This window comes from Camelus dromedarius, chromosome 19, assembly GCF_036321535.1.
Source record: "Camelus dromedarius isolate mCamDro1 chromosome 19, mCamDro1.pat, whole genome shotgun sequence".
In the NCBI taxonomy this organism is placed as follows: Eukaryota; Metazoa; Chordata; class Mammalia; order Artiodactyla; family Camelidae; genus Camelus; species Camelus dromedarius.
The window spans coordinates 6844030-6864896 of record NC_087454.1 but is presented as its reverse complement, the minus strand read 5'-3'; the positions used below and the strand labels follow the sequence as shown (position 1 = coordinate 6864896).

Below are 20867 nucleotides of genomic sequence, written 5' to 3'. Positions count from 1 at the left end.
CTCCAGCTTCAAAATGTTGTAGCCCATAATCACTCTCTACTCCAGGAGTAATCAGCTATCGAGGGCTCTCCAAGCCAGGCACCTTCCCTCAGCCCTAACTCTGCACATGCCCCTTCTTCTGTCCAGAATCCTCTTCCCACCATCTACCTGGAAACCACTGCTCCTCGTAAGATTCTTAGAGAAGCTTCTGTTGCCTTCCCTCCTTTCCCCTCCCCCTTTCCCCCCAAAAATTCTTCAGAAACATCAACATTTTTATAACCAAAGTATTTAACTGTACGTGACAATCACAGACTGGCTTGTAGAGTTGCCGGGGGGGGGGGGGGGGCGGGGGAGGGGGACACGGACCAGGATGAAGGGAAAGCATCCTCGCAGCTCCCCAAGAACATTCCTCCTTCATTTTCAGGAAACTCCTTCCTCCTTTTAAGGGTCACCTGACATCCCAGACCTTAAGATCAGTCTTCCAAGTCCCCGACCTAGTCCCCAGGTCATGGTCATCTTTTCCATCCCAACTCCAGCCATCATTCCAAAGTATTAGCGGCCCCTCGGATAGTCCACACGATCCCCTAGAACATGCCCCAGTTCTCAGGTTCTCCTTTTCTATGGTTGCATCCCCTCTAAAATCTTGGTCTCGCCCCCCGCCCCCAACTTCCTATTCTATCCATTACACACGTCATACTCATTTAATTCTCTTCAATCTCCATCCTTCCCATTCACCTGATTTATCACTGCCTGACTGATCTGACTTCTCTTACAACTGAGCCCAAATCCCAGGGCCAGTCTCCAGCACTCGTGAATGGCTGTGCCCTTTAGACATTCCGACCTTACAAAGCCTGACCCTGGCATAGTCCACTTTTTCCATTTCACATTCTTGGCATCTGAGCACTGCTGAAGAAAAATCAAAACCTGGCACCCAGCCACTGCAATTGATGGTCTCCTATCTCAAGTGGGTTTCAAAGGCATCCCTTGATCTTTTTACTGGGCTTTGGGCAGATTCCCTCACTCAGTCTTCCTGGTGGTTCATACTAACAAAATGTGCGACATGATCTAGGGTAAACAGATTATCAAAACAATCTTGAAGGTACTGGATAAAGTATGAGAAGAAAAAAGGCTAAAGACGGTTAAGTGTAAATTAGCTCGAATGATATATGACCTTAGGTTCCAAGTCAGTTACTTTCATGGCACTAAGAACACTGCTATCTTGTCTCAGTTCTTACAGATGTTTAGAGTTTGACAATCGAGGTGAAGAGTGAACCGCTGGGAGAAATGGCTGTGTTCAAATCCCTCATGTCCAAGGTACCCTTCATACTTCTTATATTTTATCAATGAAACATACACAACTTCTGTTTTCATTTTCATTTATTCTGTGCAGTTTAGAGTGAAAGTTAAAACATCACACAAACCACAGAAGCTTTAGATATAGTGTTGACCAGTTTTAAAACAGTAACAGTGAATAATCATGTACATACATTCATCTCTAATTTTACATCTGGTTATAGAAAAGTACTATTAACACATATAGTTCTAACTCCTTATAAACCTATTTGTCAAGCAGCGAGGTGACAAAACATCATAGCATAGCACAGAATGTTTCCTTTAAGAAACCAGAGCAGCAGTATTTGGTGAACGGTTATGCATAGAACTGACTTGGAGGGTAAACACTGGTCATAAAACAGGCAGCAGGTGTATAGTAACAAATGGAAAAGGTAATTTTTATTAATATAAGATAAAATGTTCTCTTTAGGCTTTAAGTTAAAAACTATAGAATACTTTAAAAGCAGACAATACAAGGTGCTTTAATTCTAGACTCCATAACAAAATACTATCCCCATTATTTGCTTAGGAATCCATAACCTTTGAAAACTGCTCATTGGCTTTTTAAAGTCAACCTGAAATATAAAAGCACTGGAAGCTTACCAGTCAAAAGCTAAAGTTACGTTGGTTACATGTTACATTAAAACATACCTTTTAAGAAAAACTGACTTTAATAACACTGTATTGTTAACTTGAAATAATTTCAAAAATTAAGTAAAAATGCACTACTTTCCAATCTTTCAGCACATTTTGGTTTAAAATGCCCTACTTTATGAAACCATTCCTTAAGATATTCCCAACTTCCAGCAAAATAATTTGAAGCTGTTTTTAAATCTGATAGCATCTAAAGAAATGGGTCAGCATGCCTGGAAAATTGGCTATCCACCACAGAACGACATATTTATGTTTCCACCATGAAAACATCACTACAAAATCCACTGGATGAATTCTGTTTTTAGCTTTATGTAAATATCAAAAAACTTATTTAACAGTGCCACACAAATATTTAGTGTTTTTGGCCTTGAAATCAGAGCAATGCTACCAATAAATCTGACACAGGCAAGTTTCACAAAAGGCAAAAGAAGAAAAAGATTTGGAAACGGTTGGTTGGGAAGGAAATAAAAGCACCCACCAGATTAATTAGAATTAATCCTCAAAAGACGGCATCCTTGATCACCATCACCATCACATTTGCGAGTACTCAGACAAGACTAATACTTGTGTTTTTAATGCTGAGAACCTTCTAAGCTTTCAAATAAACCACAGGCTGGACCACCTCCTACTAAGAAACTGAAAATGCACTTATGCCGAGTTCTGATAAGGTCAGCTACAAAAGCACTGCAACAGGAAAAAGAACAGAAACGCTACCACACAAGTATTTGTGTTAACAACCATTTCTCTTGCCTCTCTTACTGGCCTCAGAAATATGCACTATGTGAGGGTACTGGAGGAAGAGGAGTGCAGGGCGGAAAAACACTTTAAACAAAGTCAGTAAAATTTTCAGATTGGCCATCAGTGATTTATTTCTACTTTTCTAAGAGTTAAAACACGGTATAGTGTAAGCTATTAATATGCTCTGGGTATATTTTCCAAGCAAGTTAAGCAGAACATTCCTTAAAATACTATTTAAAAAGACATCCATGAAGCATAAATATTCATAAATAATGCCAACATGTACACCTTTACATGGATTAATTTGTAGATGACCCTTGTAGACTTGGGAGGTTATATCAACCATCATTTTCAATACTGACACAGTAGGAGGTTCACTGGCCTGCTTAGTTTATCTAAACCTAAGACATCCACTACAAAGCGGGCTCCACGGCTCAAAATTTCTGACTACGAAAGATCTAATTCAAATATCCTCCCAGTACACAGAAACATTTTTTCTTCTAACTGATGAGCATTTTCATGTGATATTTAACTAGTACGAAGCATCAAAATTGATGCTTGAAACTTGTGTCACTGTTCTGTTAATCAGTATAATCACATAAAAACAGAAAACTGCATCCAGTAAGAGAACGAAGACAGAAAGACTGCCCCTCTCTCAGCTGCCGGGGACCTCCCCCAGCAAATATTTAAAAGTAAAGTCATACCCTATATATAAATTCCCTTTTAATGCATCCAAAGGGCTACAATGACACCAGAGGTGTCCATCACCTTGGGGCAGAGAAAGTGAACGGTTAATCAACAGACAAAACCATCGGCGTGGAGTATGAGGTATTGAACAAAATCACACACCAACTTATCATAGAGGTGATACTCCGTAATGACTAGTTCTTGAGAAACAAAGGTTTAAAACATAAAAAGAACTTGGATGAATAAAATCAGCTGGCTTTGCCATTCGTTCTTGTATAAAGCAGGTGACACTAAACAGGAAGGTTCTTTCCCAGTAAACGCCCAGTCCAAAGTTCAGCGAAGACAAACATGGGAATCTGGCAAGAATCACTTTATAGTAAAGCAGGCATTTTCACCCACTCTTTTATTTTTTCCCTCAGTACCCAGTACCTCTGAGGCCTTGTCACGGAACTGTCTGTGAAGTATTTCCTCCACAACACATGCCTTGGGCGTGAAGTCCCCCTGTACAAAAGGAGTGACCAATCTTTCTCTTCTTCAAGTAGAAGACAGCTCCTGGATTCCCAAATTCCTACTCTACAGTCCTGAATAGGGTGCCCCCAAAATGTTATCTCACAGAGGATAACTATTTTAACATTATAAGAATCAGAACTGAGTTCCCCAATAAATTACTGCTCTCCTAGAAAGAAAAATAAATTTACAGACTATTTTGGGGGTCTAACCTAAGATACCATCAATTGTAAGATGCACCATATGTCTAAGAAAAAACACAGGCAATTAAACTATGACACAATGCCTTTGTAGCCTGTAGAATGTTTATTCTATATTTACTGAAACAGCTTTCAGAGTTAAGCGGATTTTGATCACGTCAGTCTTGTGCATACGTCAAGAAAGTGTATGAAAGAAGCTGGTTAAGTTGTAAAATTATAACTTCTGAATCACTCAGACCACAGCCACGGATGTCTGCACTCCTCCAGATCACAGCACCCTTGGTGTCACCTCTTACAACAGTGCTCTGCCACGCCTTCTGCTGAATGTCAGCAGGAAGCTTTGGCCAAAACGATGTTTGACGCCTTAACGACAGTCCTGCTTGAAGCATGAGTCGATCATACCAGCCTCTCATTGCTCAGAATTTTGCTTCATCTATTCCGAGGGTTTTGGCAATTTCTCCCGCCTTCAGCTGCGCTGCTTGGCGTGTGATCGGCAGTCCTTTGGCTCGTGTCTCCCTGACAGAATGCAGTACCTCTTCGCCTGCCTGTGGGTATCTTCCTTTCTTAGGTCCCGTAAAGCACTTTGTCGTTGCTTTACAAGAAAATATGGAATTTCGGTCACTCCTCCAGCGACGGTTATTTGCTTCACTGATGTCACACGTGTACCCAGCTGCCCTGTTCCCATGCTTTTCTGCATACAAGGTAACTTTTCGTTTCAGTGCTGAGTCATAGTGTAATCTTTTTGAAGACATTTTTAAAAGTCAATTAAACCCGACACATGCGACATCAACACTATAGCAATGACGCCGTGGCAAGCTCACACACGCGCAGGCGAGGAGAACCGCGACGTGACTGCTGCCTGGCTGGCGATGGTCGAGAGGCGCGTCCCAATTTCAGACAAAGGAAAAAGGGGGGGAGGGGCACAGCACAGAACTAACAAAATATGGTTGTTCAAGCCTGTTCTGTTTACCAGATTAACACCAGTGCGAGAAAATAAGTGCCAGAGCAAGTGCAGGCGCAGAAGTATACAATCAGGATATTATCTTTATGATGAAATTGGCAATGGTCCGATTTGGTTTAATTCCCTTTATTTTCATATGGCTTACATGTAAATCTTTTTTTGAATTGGACTTAAAATCCAAGAACAAATGTCCTTCAAACTTTTAGCAAATTGCAAAGCCAGGTCATTAAAAAGAGAAACTCCCAGTGCCTTTCGTCAGGAACTAACACAGGACCATGGCTGGGGTCAGTGGCCCTCATCAGCAGGTGCCCTCCTCTGGCGAGCAGATCTGATCCTGTGTGGAGACGATAAAGCATCTTCTTCCGTTTCAGACCCTGAAGGTTCATGATCTCCCTCCTGGGATCCTGTGTCTCCCACCAGTTCCCGAAGAAACTTGAATTTTGATAAAAAAAGATGCCAAACAAAATACCAACCTAAAAAGAGACAACAAATATTAAGAAAAATTATACACGGGATTATCAATTGAGAGCATTTCAGTTAATCATGCATGGAGGAGTTATATGACAAAACAGTAGCATAATTTAAATATATATGTGATTACATAAGAGTTCTTTATATGTTCTTTTTTTGTTTGTTTTGTTTTTTTCTTCTTTATATACTCTTGATACTAGGTGCTTACCAATGTATGATTTGCAAACATCTTTTCCCATTCTGTGGGCTGTCTTTTCACAGTCTTATGAATGTTCTTTGAAGTACAAAAGTTTTTAATTATGATAGAGCCTAATTTGTCATTTTTCTTTTTATGAAATCCAATTTATCTTGTTTCTTCTTTGGTTGCTTGTGCTTTTCATGTCATATCTAGAGAAACACTAACACAAGGCCATGAAGATTTAAGCCTACGCATTCTTCTAAGAGTTTCAGTTTTAGCTCCTACACGTAGGTCTTTGGTCCATTTTAGTTAACTCTTTGTGAGAGACTCAAATTATTTCTTTTGGATACCAAGCTGTTCCAGAACTATTTGTTGAAAAGATGGTTCTTCCCTCTATTAAATTGTCTTGGCATCTTTGTCAAAAATCAAGTGATCATAAATGTTTTTATTTCTGGACTCTCAATTCTATTCCCTGGTCTGTCTGTCCTCGTGCCACACCACATCTTGATTACAGCAGCTTTGTATTAAGTTTTAAATCAAGAGTGTAAGTTCACCAACTTTGTTCTTTTCAAGACTGTTTCGGCTATTTTGAGTTCCTTACAGTCCTATGTGCATTTTATAATTATCTTGTCAATTTTGGCAAAAAAAAAAAAAAACCGCAGCTATCATTTTGATAGGGAATGTACTGAATCTGCAGATCAACGTGGGGACCTACACTTTTTTTGCATATTTCTCTGTACATATCAATTTTTCCATAATGGACATACATGGTTTTGATGATCAGAAAAATCAGGAGAAAAACAAGTCAGAAACTGGTGAGTAAATTGTGATTATTCTGTAGATGTAGATATTTTAAATACCACAATGCCATGAATTGGCCTAAGTTAATAAGCCCAGTTGATTTTAAACAGATACTAAGGAAAACTCCTAACTCTTAGGTTACTTTTGAGAATTCAGCCTAAAAGTTAAAAGAACTTATTTTCCCAAGGTACTGTGCTGAAGAGATTATGGAGGTTAACTTACCATCAGGGAATCATAAACGAGATGATGGTAGTCTTGACCTCATAAAGGTCAAAGGTTCCAACGATGGCTACTTGGTATAAAATGACCGTAAATTTAGAAAACTCACGGGAGGCTACTGAAGTCCTTTGACTGAAAATAGATTATACTGAAGGGCTGTCACCAGTGCGGTTCCCACCAAAAAACACTAGTGTCCTTGGGATGCTTAAGAGAAAGCAAAGTCTCCCAGCACAGAATCTACAAAATAAGGAACTCAAGACTGCTTCAGCAGTCAGTTTGGGGAGATTTAATAAGGACATTCAGTTAGATTGCAAACTCTGTCTTCTCCAATTTTAATAAAACAGATCCAAAAAAAGATTTAAAAAAAACTGCCAGCAACCAAACAGTGTAAGGAATTCAATCTGAAGTCAAAATTCCGAATGTGGTGGCCAAATGGAAAACTCCAGAGTTTGGAGTAGCAAGTTACAGCCACCACCTCCCCTCCCCTCCCACAGCTAAAGCACTCGACTTCACACCTCTTCCATTTTTACGCCCCAAATCTGCAGATAAGCAAACTTGAAAAGTCTGCTTACTCTTCCCCACTCTGCCCGGGTGTAAGATGTGTGAGGGCTGGAGGCGGAGGCATGTGTGGTAGGTGACACTGCTTCTCCCCAAAAACCGTGAGGCAGAGAATCCCCCTAATATAGATATGGAGCTCACGTGCCGCACAGCCCAGAGGACAAATATCCCCCGTGCTTGGTTTTTCACAACGGCTACTGTCATGAGAGGGTGGGAATGCAAAATGAAGAGGGAAACTGTAGTGGTGACAAGAACCGCAGTGGTAGTCACCAAATTCAGGGAGGTTCGACACGTTATTCCCGCAGTCAGATGACCAAGTTCTTACGCAGCTGTAATTCCGGGGAGACGGGAGTAGGGCGCAGGGCAGGGGCGTCTCCGCATCACCGGTACTTGGAACTGGTGAGAGCTCCTGCTCCTTCTACAGCTGAGGTTTATCAACGAGTGTTAACAGTCTGAATATGGGACGACACTAAAAACACCAGGCAGTTTGAAGGGAAAAACAACTACACAGGACATTTTGGGAAAAGAGCCATTATTAAAAACCCCAGTGGGTACAAAGCAGGGAAAGCATGACTTAGCAAAGAAGAAACGAAGAGAGAGATGACAATGCCAGATACAGCTGCTAACACTCACCGGCTGCGTTCACAGATGTGGAAACAAAGTTAGCTAACTTTTTTTTTTCTTTCTAATTTTGGGACAGGTAACATGAGGACGTGTTTTGCACATGTTTAATGGCCAAACTGTTATTCAGTATAAACTGTCTTGTCATGTACTTCCCGTATATGTCACATTCCTGCAGGTGACTCACAGGGCCCCACCTATTCATCTATAGAGTTTTACTTCTACTGATCTTATGATAAATACGGTACAAAATCGAAAGTCATATACATAGTTCATCCCCTGCTATTTTAACAAAGCAACTTCTAATTTGAGTAACTGAAACCCTAAGACTAAGCTTAAGCAGAAAGGGGGAGTTTGTTACCCGCTTACAGGAGAGGCTCACAGAGCACATGACACGAGGGGCGAGGACTAGGAGGCGGCCCTGGTGACCTGGGGTCACTCTCTCGGCATTACCTGCTTCTCTCTGCACCCTTGTCTCATGGCCTTCTAGGCTTCTCTTGCACGTAGTTGCTCTTTCCCAGCTTTCTATGATTTCATGGTTATCTTCAAAAAACAGCCTAGAATCTCTGTCCCAACCTGGGTCAAGCGTCAGCCCAAGGCCAGTGTGCATCACCTGGGGCAGCAGGTGCAGTGAACATGGCTGTGGGGCCACCCGTGAGAGTTCAGGGCTGATTTTTGAGGTGGAGGGTTGTGCACAGGGCAGGAGAGAGAGCTCCTACAAAGATGTCGCCTCTGCATTTCTTAGGCAGTAGGCTCCTGGAGGAAGGTCTTCACTACAGGAGTCACTCCCACAAAAACCACCCGTGAGCCGGGCAGGCAATTCTTTTATTAGACAAAGTCTGACCAAAACCTTTGATTGGTTTGTGTCTTTGGGGAAGAGCAGGGGTGAGCAAGAATAACCACTAAAACCTGGGCTACCTCTGACTGAAAGGGACCTACCCCGCTCCCTGCACGCCCACAGGACCTCTTCGGGAAGTATCGCGTACGGCTCACACACGTCCTCCCCCCAAACCCGATACGCAGACACCAGAAACGCCTTACCTACTCTTACTCTAGGGAGTGTGTGTCTTGTGCCTTGTCCTGGGCTTGAAAGAGAAAAATGGGAAGGAGGGAGAGCAGACAGGAGGCTGGAAGTGGGGAGAAGGACTGTCCACAATTGTGTGTACTTAGAGTCAGAAATTTACACTGATTGTTAAGACAAGTGCTGCGGTTTTTCATAGTTTAAAAGGCAAGTCTGTGCCTTGCTCCGGCTTCACACAAGTAAGCACTGCGTGTCGGAAAATCTGGCTGCCCTGTGTATCCTGGGATAAGCAAAGGACATTCAACTTGCGTATGCCGGTAACTAAGCATTAGTTCAAAGGATGGATTTCATGAAACACACTGTATATTGTTTGTCTACGCAAGCTAAAGGTGCTGGCAGAAGGGCAGCAGAGGCAGGTGAACCTGAATGACGACCAGTCACCATCAACACGCCACACACCCGGGGGCCAGCTGTAATCCTAGAGTCCTCAGTTCACAAAGTGCTTTTACATTCAATATCTCATTTAACCCTCCCATTAGCCCTCTGAATCAGGGACTAGGAGTCATTATCTCACTTTCTAGATAAGAAAACAAAGGCTCCAAGTGACTCATAACCATTGAAGAAGGCTAGCTCGGCAAAACAGCAATGAATTTTAAAATGTTATCAAATTTCCCATATTTTCACAGTGAAAGTATGGCTAAAACACAAAACACTGTCTAGGGAATGAGAACTTCATTTCACTATCTAAGATCCTTTTAGTTCAAAAGCCAGGTGCAGTATAACCAAAAGTTCTTCTTTGTGCAGTCACTCCAATATGCTAACATAATCCTACCTTCACGGTGCCATCTAAGCCATGGTTAACAGACTGGCTCAAAACCAACCTCAATTTGTATGAAGCTCTTTTCCATTTTGAATCTTATAACCTTATTTTCCTTTTATACTGAAGGCAGCTAAGGCCAACTTCTAAGATTATATGTCCACGGCCAAGATGTAGGCAAAGTGAAACAGAACCTCAAAGCGCCTTCTACCGCACATCCCTTTTGTAAAGACACACAGGGCAACGCCAGCAGACAGGCCCCGGGAGAAGCCATCGCTGAATTAACCCAGTGTTGAACTGTAATACCTCCACATCCAAAACTCTGCCTCCAATAAACACTGACATTTTTAAAGTTCCTTTTTCAAAACCTCTCCTCTTCTCCATTTTCTTTTCCTTTTGGTGATCACAATATTCCAACAGATCCATCTATTACAGACGATGGCCACATTTTTCATCTATACTTTCTACCTTTCTTAATCCCCAGGAAGGAATCTCTACCTTGTTGGCTTGAAAACACCTTTAAAAAGTATATATGCCCAACAGCTCCCTCTTATGACTTCCATATTTCTGCAATGAGTACTGTATCCTCTCCCGTCCCCCAGGTGGGAAGGAGCGTGCTTCAGCATGCTGGCCCTCCCCCACTTTACTCCAGTGCTACAGACTCAACCTCAACAAGCCCGCTCCCATCTGTTCCCTTCCTCACACTCCCGGTGCCATTCTCCATCCTACGACAAACCTTTCCGATCTGTCAACTGGACCACAACAAGTTCTTATATCTCAGAGGCATGCTCGAGCCACATTGCTCGGCCATAAATTCTGACGCAGCAACCTGCTTGATACTTGGACAGGTTAACTTTTATCTGCCTCAGTTTCCTCTTCCATGAATGGAGATAAGTCCCCACCCTCCAAGATTCAACGTGGTAATAAAAATACGTGTACATTGCTAAAAAAAAAATGCCTGGCTCATAAACACTCATCAAATGTTAGCCACTGTTACTATCTCTTAGACTCCAGTCTCTTCCTCTCCAGGGCAAACTCCACAGACAAGAGGTTGCCACCACTGTCACTGAGATCTTTAAGCATCATGAACGTGTAATTTTTACGTCTTTCTACTACAGCATCTCTTCAGTGCAGCACTTTCTTGGATGGCTGCTTTAGCACTTCATGCTCACATCCATCCTTCACTGTATAAAGCCATCCCCTAAGACACAAGTTCTTAAGGAAGTAAAATGTATGGTTTATCTATGTTTTCTACTATGTCCTCTATGTCTTAGAACAGTACCTGGCGAGAGTAGACACTCCAAGGAAACCATTCAGCCTCCATCCTCCAACCCTCACCTCCAACACACACCAAAAAAGTACCATAAATTTAAAGGTTTAATAAATTTCACCAATTGATCCATTTCAGGGCTCTTAAGATTCCTACTAGATAACAGGGTAGCTGATAAACAGAACTGCTGGGTACCCTTTCGCAAAGACACTGAACAATGTTATCAACCAAGCTGACCTGACACGTCCAGAACATTCCACTCAGTAACAGTAGAATAAACATTCTTTTCAAGTATATGTGGAACATTCACCAAAACAGACCATTAATTAGTCTCATTAAGTATAAACCTTCTTAAATTTTATTATACAAAATACATTTCCTTAACATAAGAAAATCAAACTACAAATTGATAAAGTAACTTGAGGCAATAATAATAATGTTCTAAATAATTCATGGTTCAAAAGGAGAAATCACAAGTGAAACTAAAAAATATTTTAAACTGAAAAATTTTTGAACCAAATAAAGCTTAAAAAAAATTCAAAAGCAATACCTGGAAAGAAATTTATATCGTTAAATACCTATTTTTTAAAATATAAGAAAGGTCTAAAATCAATAGTCTAAGCTTTCTTCATAAACTAGAAGTGCAAATAAAAATCAAAATAAGTAGAAAATAAAGATATAAACATAAATCAGTGAAATAAAATAAAGACAAATAGAGAAAAATATCAATAAAACCAGAAACTAGATTCTTTGAAAAGATCAATAAAATTTATAAACCTCTAGCCAGACTGATCATAAACAAGAGAAAGGACACAAACAGTATCAAGAATGAAAGAGAAACCTGGGAGTTTGAGATTTGCAGATACTAATATATACATAAAATAAACAAGTTCATACTGTATATAGCACAGGGAGCTATATTCAATATTCTGTAACTTATGGTGAAAAAGAATATGAAAACGAATATATGTATGTTCATGTATGACAGAAGCATTGTGCTGTACACCAGAAATTGACACAACATTGTAAACTGACTATACTTCAATAAAAATATATATACCAAAAAAAAAGACATCGCCACAGATTCTACAGATAGTAAATGGTGAGAGAATATTTTTAACTTTATTCTTGTGAATTATACAATTCAGATTAAATAAACACAGTGCTTGAAAGACACAAAACTATTACAAAAGCTCACTCAAGAAGAAATAACCGGAATAGCCCAATACTAGCCCAAATGAAAGATACTAAATTTGCGGTTAAAAACTTTCCCCGAAAGAAAAGTCCCAGCCCAAATTAATTCCACCAAACATTTAAGAAAGCATACCAACTGTGGCAGACACACCCTAGTAAGTAACCTCAAGGAGTCAGTCAAGCCACCCTTGTGTGACCTCTCCCCTTGAGTGGGGGCAGAACTTGTGACATTGACTCCAACCAACAGACCATACAGCAAAGGTGATAGGGTAGTTACTCTCCTTACTTGGTTATGTTACATGATAAGGGTAAAGGGATTCTGCAGATGTAATTAAAGTCTCAACTGGTTGACTTTTAGTTACTCAAAAGAGAAATTATCCTAGTCAGGCCTAACGCAATTAAGGGAAAGGTTTTTAAACAGACCAGAACCTTCCCTGGTGTCAGAGAGATTCTCCTGCTGGCTTGAAGAAGCAAGCTGTCATGACTCTACAGTCATAAGGAACTGAATTCTGCCAACACATAGCCAGGCCAACACCCCACCTGCAGCCTTGTGAGATGCCGAGCAGAGGACCCCAGCTAAGCAGTACCCAGACCCTGGACCACAGAAACTGTGAGCTGATAATTGCATGTTGTTTTAAGTTGCTAAGTGCATGGTAATTTGTTAAAGCAGCGATAGAAAACTAATATACTAGTTCATGAAAACTCTTCCAAAAAATAAAAGAAAGGAACTTTCTCCAAATCATTTGATGAGATCTACACGACAAAACTAGACAAAGGCACTTAACAAAACTAAAAATATTCCTCATGAATGTAAATACAAGACCTTAAGTATTTAGCAGGTAAACCCTGCGACCTATAAAAAGATAACGCATCACAAACAAGGGAGGAATCTATGAGGAATTGTAGCGCTGCCTTAACCCTCAGAACTCAATGTAACTCATCACAGTAACAGACTTAAAAACCACCTGATCATCTCAACAGATACAGAAAAGGCATTACGGGAAAAAAAAAAAAAGTCCAACATCCATTTCTGATTTTAAAAAAAAATCTCAGCAAAGTAGGCATAGAAGGGAACTTTTCTTCAACCTGATAACGAATGTCTACAAAAAGCCTTCAGCTACCATTATACTCAGTGGTTAACGACTAAATGATCCAGAAGATCAGGGAAGGTCTGCTCTCGCCCCTTCCCTGCAACACCGTAACGGAGGCTCACACCATGCAAAAACTAAGACACACAGCGGAAAAACCATGCACTTTCTGTGACCTGTACATTTTACCTTATTTTATCATTATCCTAAGTAAAACCATATTAAACCATGGATAGTTTAAACGTCTAAAACCAGATTTAATCTTTGAAATTCCATCTTTCAAACACCAGTTAATTCATATTTAGTCACCTGAGCCTTAATGTGGGACAGATAAGCAGAAACACAGTCGCTCCTCAGTATCCCCAGATTCTAAGACTTACAAAGTCACGTCCTGGCTAAAATGAGAGAGGCTGAGCACCCCGCTCAAGTCGCTTAGCTAATAAGTGGCCGTGCTGGTATCTTTAAAGCTGGATCAGCCGGGGTCCAAGTTCACTTTCACTTGCACCCAGACCTTGTTAGGCCAGCGGGAACCTGGACTGGGTCCTGGCACACTTCAGTCGGCCCACAGCCTGCTGAATCAGGGGGAACTCGGGGCACAACCAAGCCAACCTCTGGAGAAGGGAGGGCCTGCACACCAGACAAATAACTACTGCCCTTGCCTCATGTGGGCCCACACCGATCACCTCCTAGCACGTAAAGGCTTCAGATCTCAAATGCCCCTTAGACAGAGGCAGGTGGAGCAGACAACAGTGGTGTCCCTGTTGCCGGGTCACCCTCCAAGCAGAAGGCCGCCACCACTCCCAGCCCCTACTTGCTGCCTCAGTTCAGACTTTCATCACCCCTTAACATTAACCTCCTAACTGGTTTCCTTGCTTCTAGCCTCCCAGTCTCCATACACTTCAGCTAGAGAGGTCTATGAGACTCTAAGTAACTGCCAAAAACTCTTAGGTAGCTCCCCATTGCCCAGAAGAAAGCATAAACTCTGCAAAGGATGCATATGAAGTGCCTCAATCTGGTGCCTTCTGCCCCATCTATAACCTCATCCTAACCAGCTCCTCAAGGGCTGAAAAGTCATCATCTATCTCCTCATTCAAATACTTATCGAGCCCTTACTATGTCCCAAATACCACCCTTACTGTGACATATTTGTCCAATGATAGTGAACTATAGGAAAAAAATACCAGAGTAAGGAAAAAGGGGCATCTGTGTGGGAGGCCGGCAGAGAGGTCAGCGGGGCCTCCCAGCAATTGACTGAGATAGAGAAGGCTGCAGGAAAAGTATGCTCAAGAATGTGGTTTTAGATATGCTAAGTTTGAGATGCCACGATACTCACTGTAGAAGAGTTTTTATAACCCAGTCTCCAGGCCCCCTCCCTCCCAGGAGGTCAAGGGGTGGAGCTGAAACTTCCCACCCTCTAATCATATGTTTGGTCCTTTTGATGACCATCCCCTATCCTGAAACTATTTAGGGGCCCCACCCTGAGTGCTTCATTAGCACAGACTCGGGCTTGGTCCGAAGAGGCTTGCTACAACAACAAAAGATGCACCTATGACTCAGGAAATGCCAAGGGTTTGGGGAGCTGTGCACCAGAGGCCCAAAGACCAAATAAAAAATATATTTTTATTATCCCGTGGAGATGAACTCAGTGACTGCTGACTGCTCTTGGAAAAGAAAAGGCTTGTTTCTGCTTGAAAGGAAGGTGATATCAGGGTATCACCCAAGTTGACATAAAAGTACAGTGTACCTACATTACTGGGCCATTTCTTAAGACTCTTGCCACTTGTTGAAAGTAGTAACCAAGTTGTATCAACTTCCAGAATTTGTGATTTAGTGATAGAACCAGGCTTTGGTTATCTTTGTGTCTCAGAATGACGTTTACAAGAGATGCTCAAATACTTGGAGAATGAATGGGTGTATGACCTATGGCCAAGTGACTGGGAATGAATGAGGAAGGTAAATACCTTGGGTGTTGTGCACACACTGAAAACAAGCAGTTGTTCTGGGGAAGGATTCTGAGCTCTAGGAAACAACCAGAGAAAGGAGCAGAGCCTTATAAGTGAAACTGGAGCTCAGAGGCCTAGGTTTTACTAGGTACCTTGTGTGACTGTCTTCCACACTGCAGCACATGGCCCTCAAAAGCAGGGATTAAGCTTTATTAACTTTTGGACACTCGTATCTCCACTACAGCAGCTGAACATTAGAGTTCGCTAAGCATATGTCATTGAGTAATACAAGGGTTATCCATCCTGAGACGACCCTGGTTTGTACCACACTTTAGACAGTATTTGTAATGGGAATTTAATAATCTATATTGAAGAATCTTTGTTCCTTCTTCAAATACGAGGGCCTTCTACATGCCAGGAACTAACTAGTCTCTAGGATCCAGGAATAGAGCAGTGAACAAGCCAAAGAAGGTCCCTGCCTGCACTAAGCTTACACTCTAACTGGGGGAAACAAACATGTAAAATACAGTCAGCCCTCTGTATCCATGGGTTCATATCCATGGGTTCCACCTCCACAGATTCAACTCACTGCGGGCAAGATTGACAAGCATAGACTGAAGGTGAGGAGATGGAAAAGGTATTCCATGCAAATGGAAATGAATGGATATATAAATGGAGGTATATACACACAATGGAATATTACTTTTATACTTATAAGAGAATGAAAGCTTGCCATCTGCAACAACTTGGATGGATCTAGAGGGTAAAATGCTAAATGCAATTAAGTCAGACAGAGAAAGAAAAATGCTGTATGATTTCACTTGCATGTGGAATCTAAAAAACAAAACAAACATAACTAAACAGAAACAGAGTCAGAGATACAGAGAACAAACAGGTGGTTGCCATGGGGAGGGGGTGGAGGGAGGAAAGAAATAGGTGAGGGAGATTAAGAGGTACAAATACTTCCAGTTGCGAAATGAGTGAGTCACAGGTATGAAATTTAGTGTGAGGAATAAAGTCAATAATTATGTACTATCTTTGTAGGGTGACCGATGTAACTATCAGTCACCGATGTGACTTATCGTGGTGATCTTTTTGAAATGTATAGAAATATCAAATCACTATATCCTGTAATAGGAACGAACGGTGTTGCAGATCAATTATAGTTCAAAAATAAACTCATAGAAAAGGAGATCAGATTTTTGGTTATGGGGTGAGGTAGGGCGGTTGGATGAAGGTGGTCAAAAAGCACAACCTTTCAGTTGTAAGAAAGTAGAGATATGACATATAACATGATAAATACAATTAACACTACTGTATCTTATACATGAAAGACGTTAAGAGAGTAAATCCTGAGAGTTCTCATCACAAGAAAAAATGTTTTTTCTATTTCTTTAATTTTGTCTATATGAGATCATGGATGTTCACTAAATTTACTATGATAATCATTTCATGACATATGTTAAGTGTGTATGCTGTACACCTTAAATTTATTTATACAGTGCTGTATGTCAATTACATCTCGATTAAACTGAAAGAAAAAAAGTGAGACAAAACTGAAGAGACTTCTAGATGGAGTTGACACTTAAAAGAGGCAAAGGAAAGGGCAAAACCAAGGATGACACCCACATCCTTGGCTGCTGATAACAGCTGAGGTGGGAGGGAGAGACAGGTGGTAGAAATCAAGAGTTCTGTATTAAAGGTGTTTAGTTTGAGATGGTTATTAGATCTCCAAGTAGGGATACGGAGAAAAAAATGTCTGATGCATGAGCTGGGGTCAGGAGAGGCGTGAGATCTGGAGATTTCAATTTTAGTCAATAGTTATTATTTAAATCTTTAGGACTGGATAAGATACCATAGGGAAAGCACAGAAGCAAGGGGAAAATAGAAATATATATTTATATTATAACATAATTTATTATAGAAATATAATAGAAAGCAGCATGCACCTCAAGAAGTACTTGTCTGTAAAACGTTTATTTCCAAGATGACTGGTAACAGGTAGAGAGACATGCATATATAAACTGACTGATATATGTAATTTATACTTATGAACCTACTGTGAATAATGTAAAATTTATTTCCTAGCATAGCTTGTGATTTAAAAAAAGTTAAATTCTAGGAGAAGAGAAACCGGGAAAAGGTAATTAGCCACTACAGTAGGAAGAAACACCATGAAAGTCTAGTGCACAAAAGCTAAGAGAAATGCTTCATGGACGGAATGCTCACCTGTACAGAATGAGCATGAGGGTAAGTATGATTAGAACTCATAAGTGACCATGGACTTGGGAATAGAGGCCATTTGTTACTGACCTTCACAAGGGCAGCTTCAGTGAATAGTGGGAAATATTTTAGAATGAATGAAAGATGAGAAAGTACAATCAATACAGACAAGAGAAGGAAGACCTCCTTAGGAAACTGAAATTTGAAAATAGGAACTCATTATGTGAACAAGCTGGTCAGTTCTAAAAATAAACTAGGCTATGAGTTTCTTGGGCAGACCCGTGTCTTAGATTTCTAACCCCCAACATGACTGTATCTGGAGACAAGGCCGATAAAGCGTTATTTAAGGTTAAATAAATTCATAAGGGTGAGGCCCTAATCCAACATGACTGGTGTCCTAATATATAAGATTAGGTCACAGACACACACACAGATGAAAAACCACGTGAAGACGGTCATCTACAAGCCAAGGAGAGAGGTTTTAGAAGAAATCAGCCTTGCTGGCACCACGTTCTCGAACTTCTAACCTCCAGACTGCAAGAAAATTAATTTCTGTTGTTTAATGTCTGTGGTATATTGTTACGGCAGATCTAGCAAACTAATACAATGTCCTGGTTTCTCCCTCAAATCTGATGGGAGCCTTCTTCCCCCAAGCCCTGGGCCCCTCCTAGTCAAAGATGAAGCTACCCCATCATTAGCTCGACAAAAAAGTGCTTGGATGACTTCTCAGAGCTATTAGTCTTGACCCTTCCAATCAAAATAAGGCGTTATTTTACTTATCACACCTCTCCTCTCATTTCATAATGTTTTCTGAAACCTAAGGCAGGATACTTTTAGAAAAGTGAGTAACATTTAAGTCAAATAGCGTCTGAGCTGAGAGAGCAAGTCTAATATATGCAGCAATTAGGCATTCTGATGCCCCAAAGGCAAGTTTGGCAGTGTTGTATGGTTGACAAGCCACAGACCCATCTCAGGTGGGCTGCATCTTCAAATTAGAAACGAAAGCATATGTTTGCCTCCTTCCTCACATCCAAATAAACACAAAGATCTGGTTTTCCTTACTTCAAGGATCTTAAACATCTACAATTAGCCCCAAATCCTGACAACACAAGCAGGAAACTGAGAAAGGCTTTCCAATCGTTTTATCATCAGAAAAGAAAGGCTGTAAGTTAGAAGCTTTAACTCTAGTGCGTTAGTAAAAGCAAGAAAATTTAAAATATACATACACATATATAAACACTATATGCGTGTGTGTATATATATATATATATATATATATATATACATACATACATATGCACAAATATCTTCTCCAAACATGGCTGATACTGAGCATTTAGTACATTAATCATGAGTAAGTCCTATATCATTTTGAATTCTGGCCAATTATTGCAGCAACCTGAAACTATACTTCAATATTGTTAATTGTTAAAAAAATAAACTGAACCATCTGGTTCTAAATACTTCTTAAATTTTCACAATTGCTCAGCCACTTTGCTGAGAGACCTGTGGTTATCCGTTACTGTGTATTAAAAAAAAAAATCAAGAAGATCTACAATTGCGCTAATACCTTAAGAAAGTAGTCCTCTCATTCCAAGAAGGAAAAAGAAAAAAATTCAGCAAACTAGCACCATTATTACAGAACTAAGAGTTAGGTTACCTGACCCTGGAAGTTTAATATAGCCGGTGTTTTTTAAGTTCTGCCTCGTCTCAACATTTCTGTTTCATACTGAGTTTAAGCCCGAACTCGAAATAAACAAGCAATTTCACATGTGCTTCAAACCCAGCTCTGTCCCTGTCCCTGATTAAATGAAGGTAATGAAACCTCTCATTATCCTCCGAGTCAGAACGTGTGAAAAGGAAAAAGGAGAAACCAATCACTTCACCTTCGAATACAGGCCAAGGTTAAAATCTGGGCAGACTGTGGTAAGAACGGCAATCAAGACGCTGCCGGGTGAAGCAAGATCTGGTCTAACCTCGAGTCAAGATGCCCAGCCCTGGATCCCGTTCTAGCCTCTCCAGGATGCCGGCGGGCCTGCCGCGGGTCAGGGGCACACTTCCTGAGTTCATTCCCAGAAGAAAGCGGACAACAAGTGATTTTAAAACGCTTGCCCACCCAAGCCCTTTTCTTCCCCCTTGTTCAACACACAAAACCAGCAAGACGGCCAGACGAGTGGAGCCGAAGCGCGTACCGCGCGGTGTAACCGCCCCGCGGCGATGCCCCACTCACCGCACACCATCAGCAGCAGCACGATCAGCAGCGTGGCCACGAACACCAGCAGGGTCAGCCCGACGTTGTGCCACATCTTGGGTGGCGGAGGGCGGCCGGCTCCGGGCGGCGGGGCAATGGGGCGGTGGGCGCGTCCGGGGCTTCAGCGGCCGGCGCCAGGCGCGGAGGGGCGCCGGGGCGGCATGGGCGGTGGGCGCCCCCCGGCAGCGCCCCCAGGAGGCGGGGCGGGGCGGGACGGCGCGCGGGCGGGCACCGCGGCCGCCGGCCGACCCACCGTCCTTCTCGGTCTGGCCCACGGAGCGCGGGCGGGAGGCGGAACGCGGGGCGCTCCTACCCCCTCATCGTTCCGGGGAACCGGGGACGCGGCGCCCGGAGACCTCGGCGGCGGCCGGATATGCTTCCATGGCGGACGCCGCCCGCCTGTGGATGGCAGAGAGGGCGAACACTGGAACGCGCGGCGGCCACACGGCCCTCGCCGTCGCCCGCCCGAGGGTCCCTCGGTCTCCACGGACCGCAGATAACGTCTCCCGGCGGCAGCCGCGGCGCTTCTCCGCCCCAGACCCCCTCCCCCTGCGGCAGCTCATCAGCTAACGCTCCCACAGCTCGCTGCCTCCGGCGCGCGGGAGCGGCTGGGAGTTGAAGTGCGGAGCCGGTGGAGCCCTGAGGAGGCCGCCCCAAAAGGACTACAACTCCCAGAATGCACCGCCGACTCAGCTGCTTTGCTTCTCCCTCCCACTCACCACTCTGCCTTTGGTTTTCTCAAGCCACAACCTCCGTGTACCAACTAGGGGTTTGTGTTCTCGGAACCCGTGCTCTTGGCTGCCCCTCCTGCGCTGTGCCAAAGCGCCAGAGTGAGTTCAACCATTACTCCACGCACAAAGTCGTTTTGTTTAAAGCCATGACTGGCGAAGCACAAAGAGGGAAGAAAGGGGAGGCAGCTGCCTGAATTACTGGTTACATGTGAACCTAGCCTCTTTGCTGGGGGCGAAGGTTGGATACTTGGGACTTTTGAGGAAATACCAACGTCCCTGCCAAAGAGGAGCCAGAGGCATGGAAACTCCCTTTTTTCCCCGTGACAGATGTTCTTCTATGTTTTCATAGATAATGTATTTCTGAAATGAACCGTGAGGGACTTAAGGACATCTGCTTTGCCCTTAATTTGCCTGAGTCGTAAA

The 20867-nt window shown here is 42.3% G+C and overlaps 1 protein-coding gene across 1 annotated transcript; it reads right to left on the bottom strand.

Annotated features, from left to right (window-relative positions):
* Window positions 1-1342: 1342 nt before the first annotated feature.
* SMIM13 (small integral membrane protein 13) lies at window positions 1343-20291 on the bottom strand. Its single transcript, XM_010995632.3, has 2 exons — window positions 19693-20291; window positions 1343-5531 (listed from the first exon to the last, which is right to left on the bottom strand). Exons 1-2 carry the CDS (start codon window positions 19766-19768, stop codon window positions 5344-5346), a joined length of 264 nt encoding a protein of 87 aa, XP_010993934.3. The 5' UTR covers window positions 19769-20291; the 3' UTR covers window positions 1343-5343.
* Between the last annotated feature and the right edge of the window lie 576 nt (window positions 20292-20867).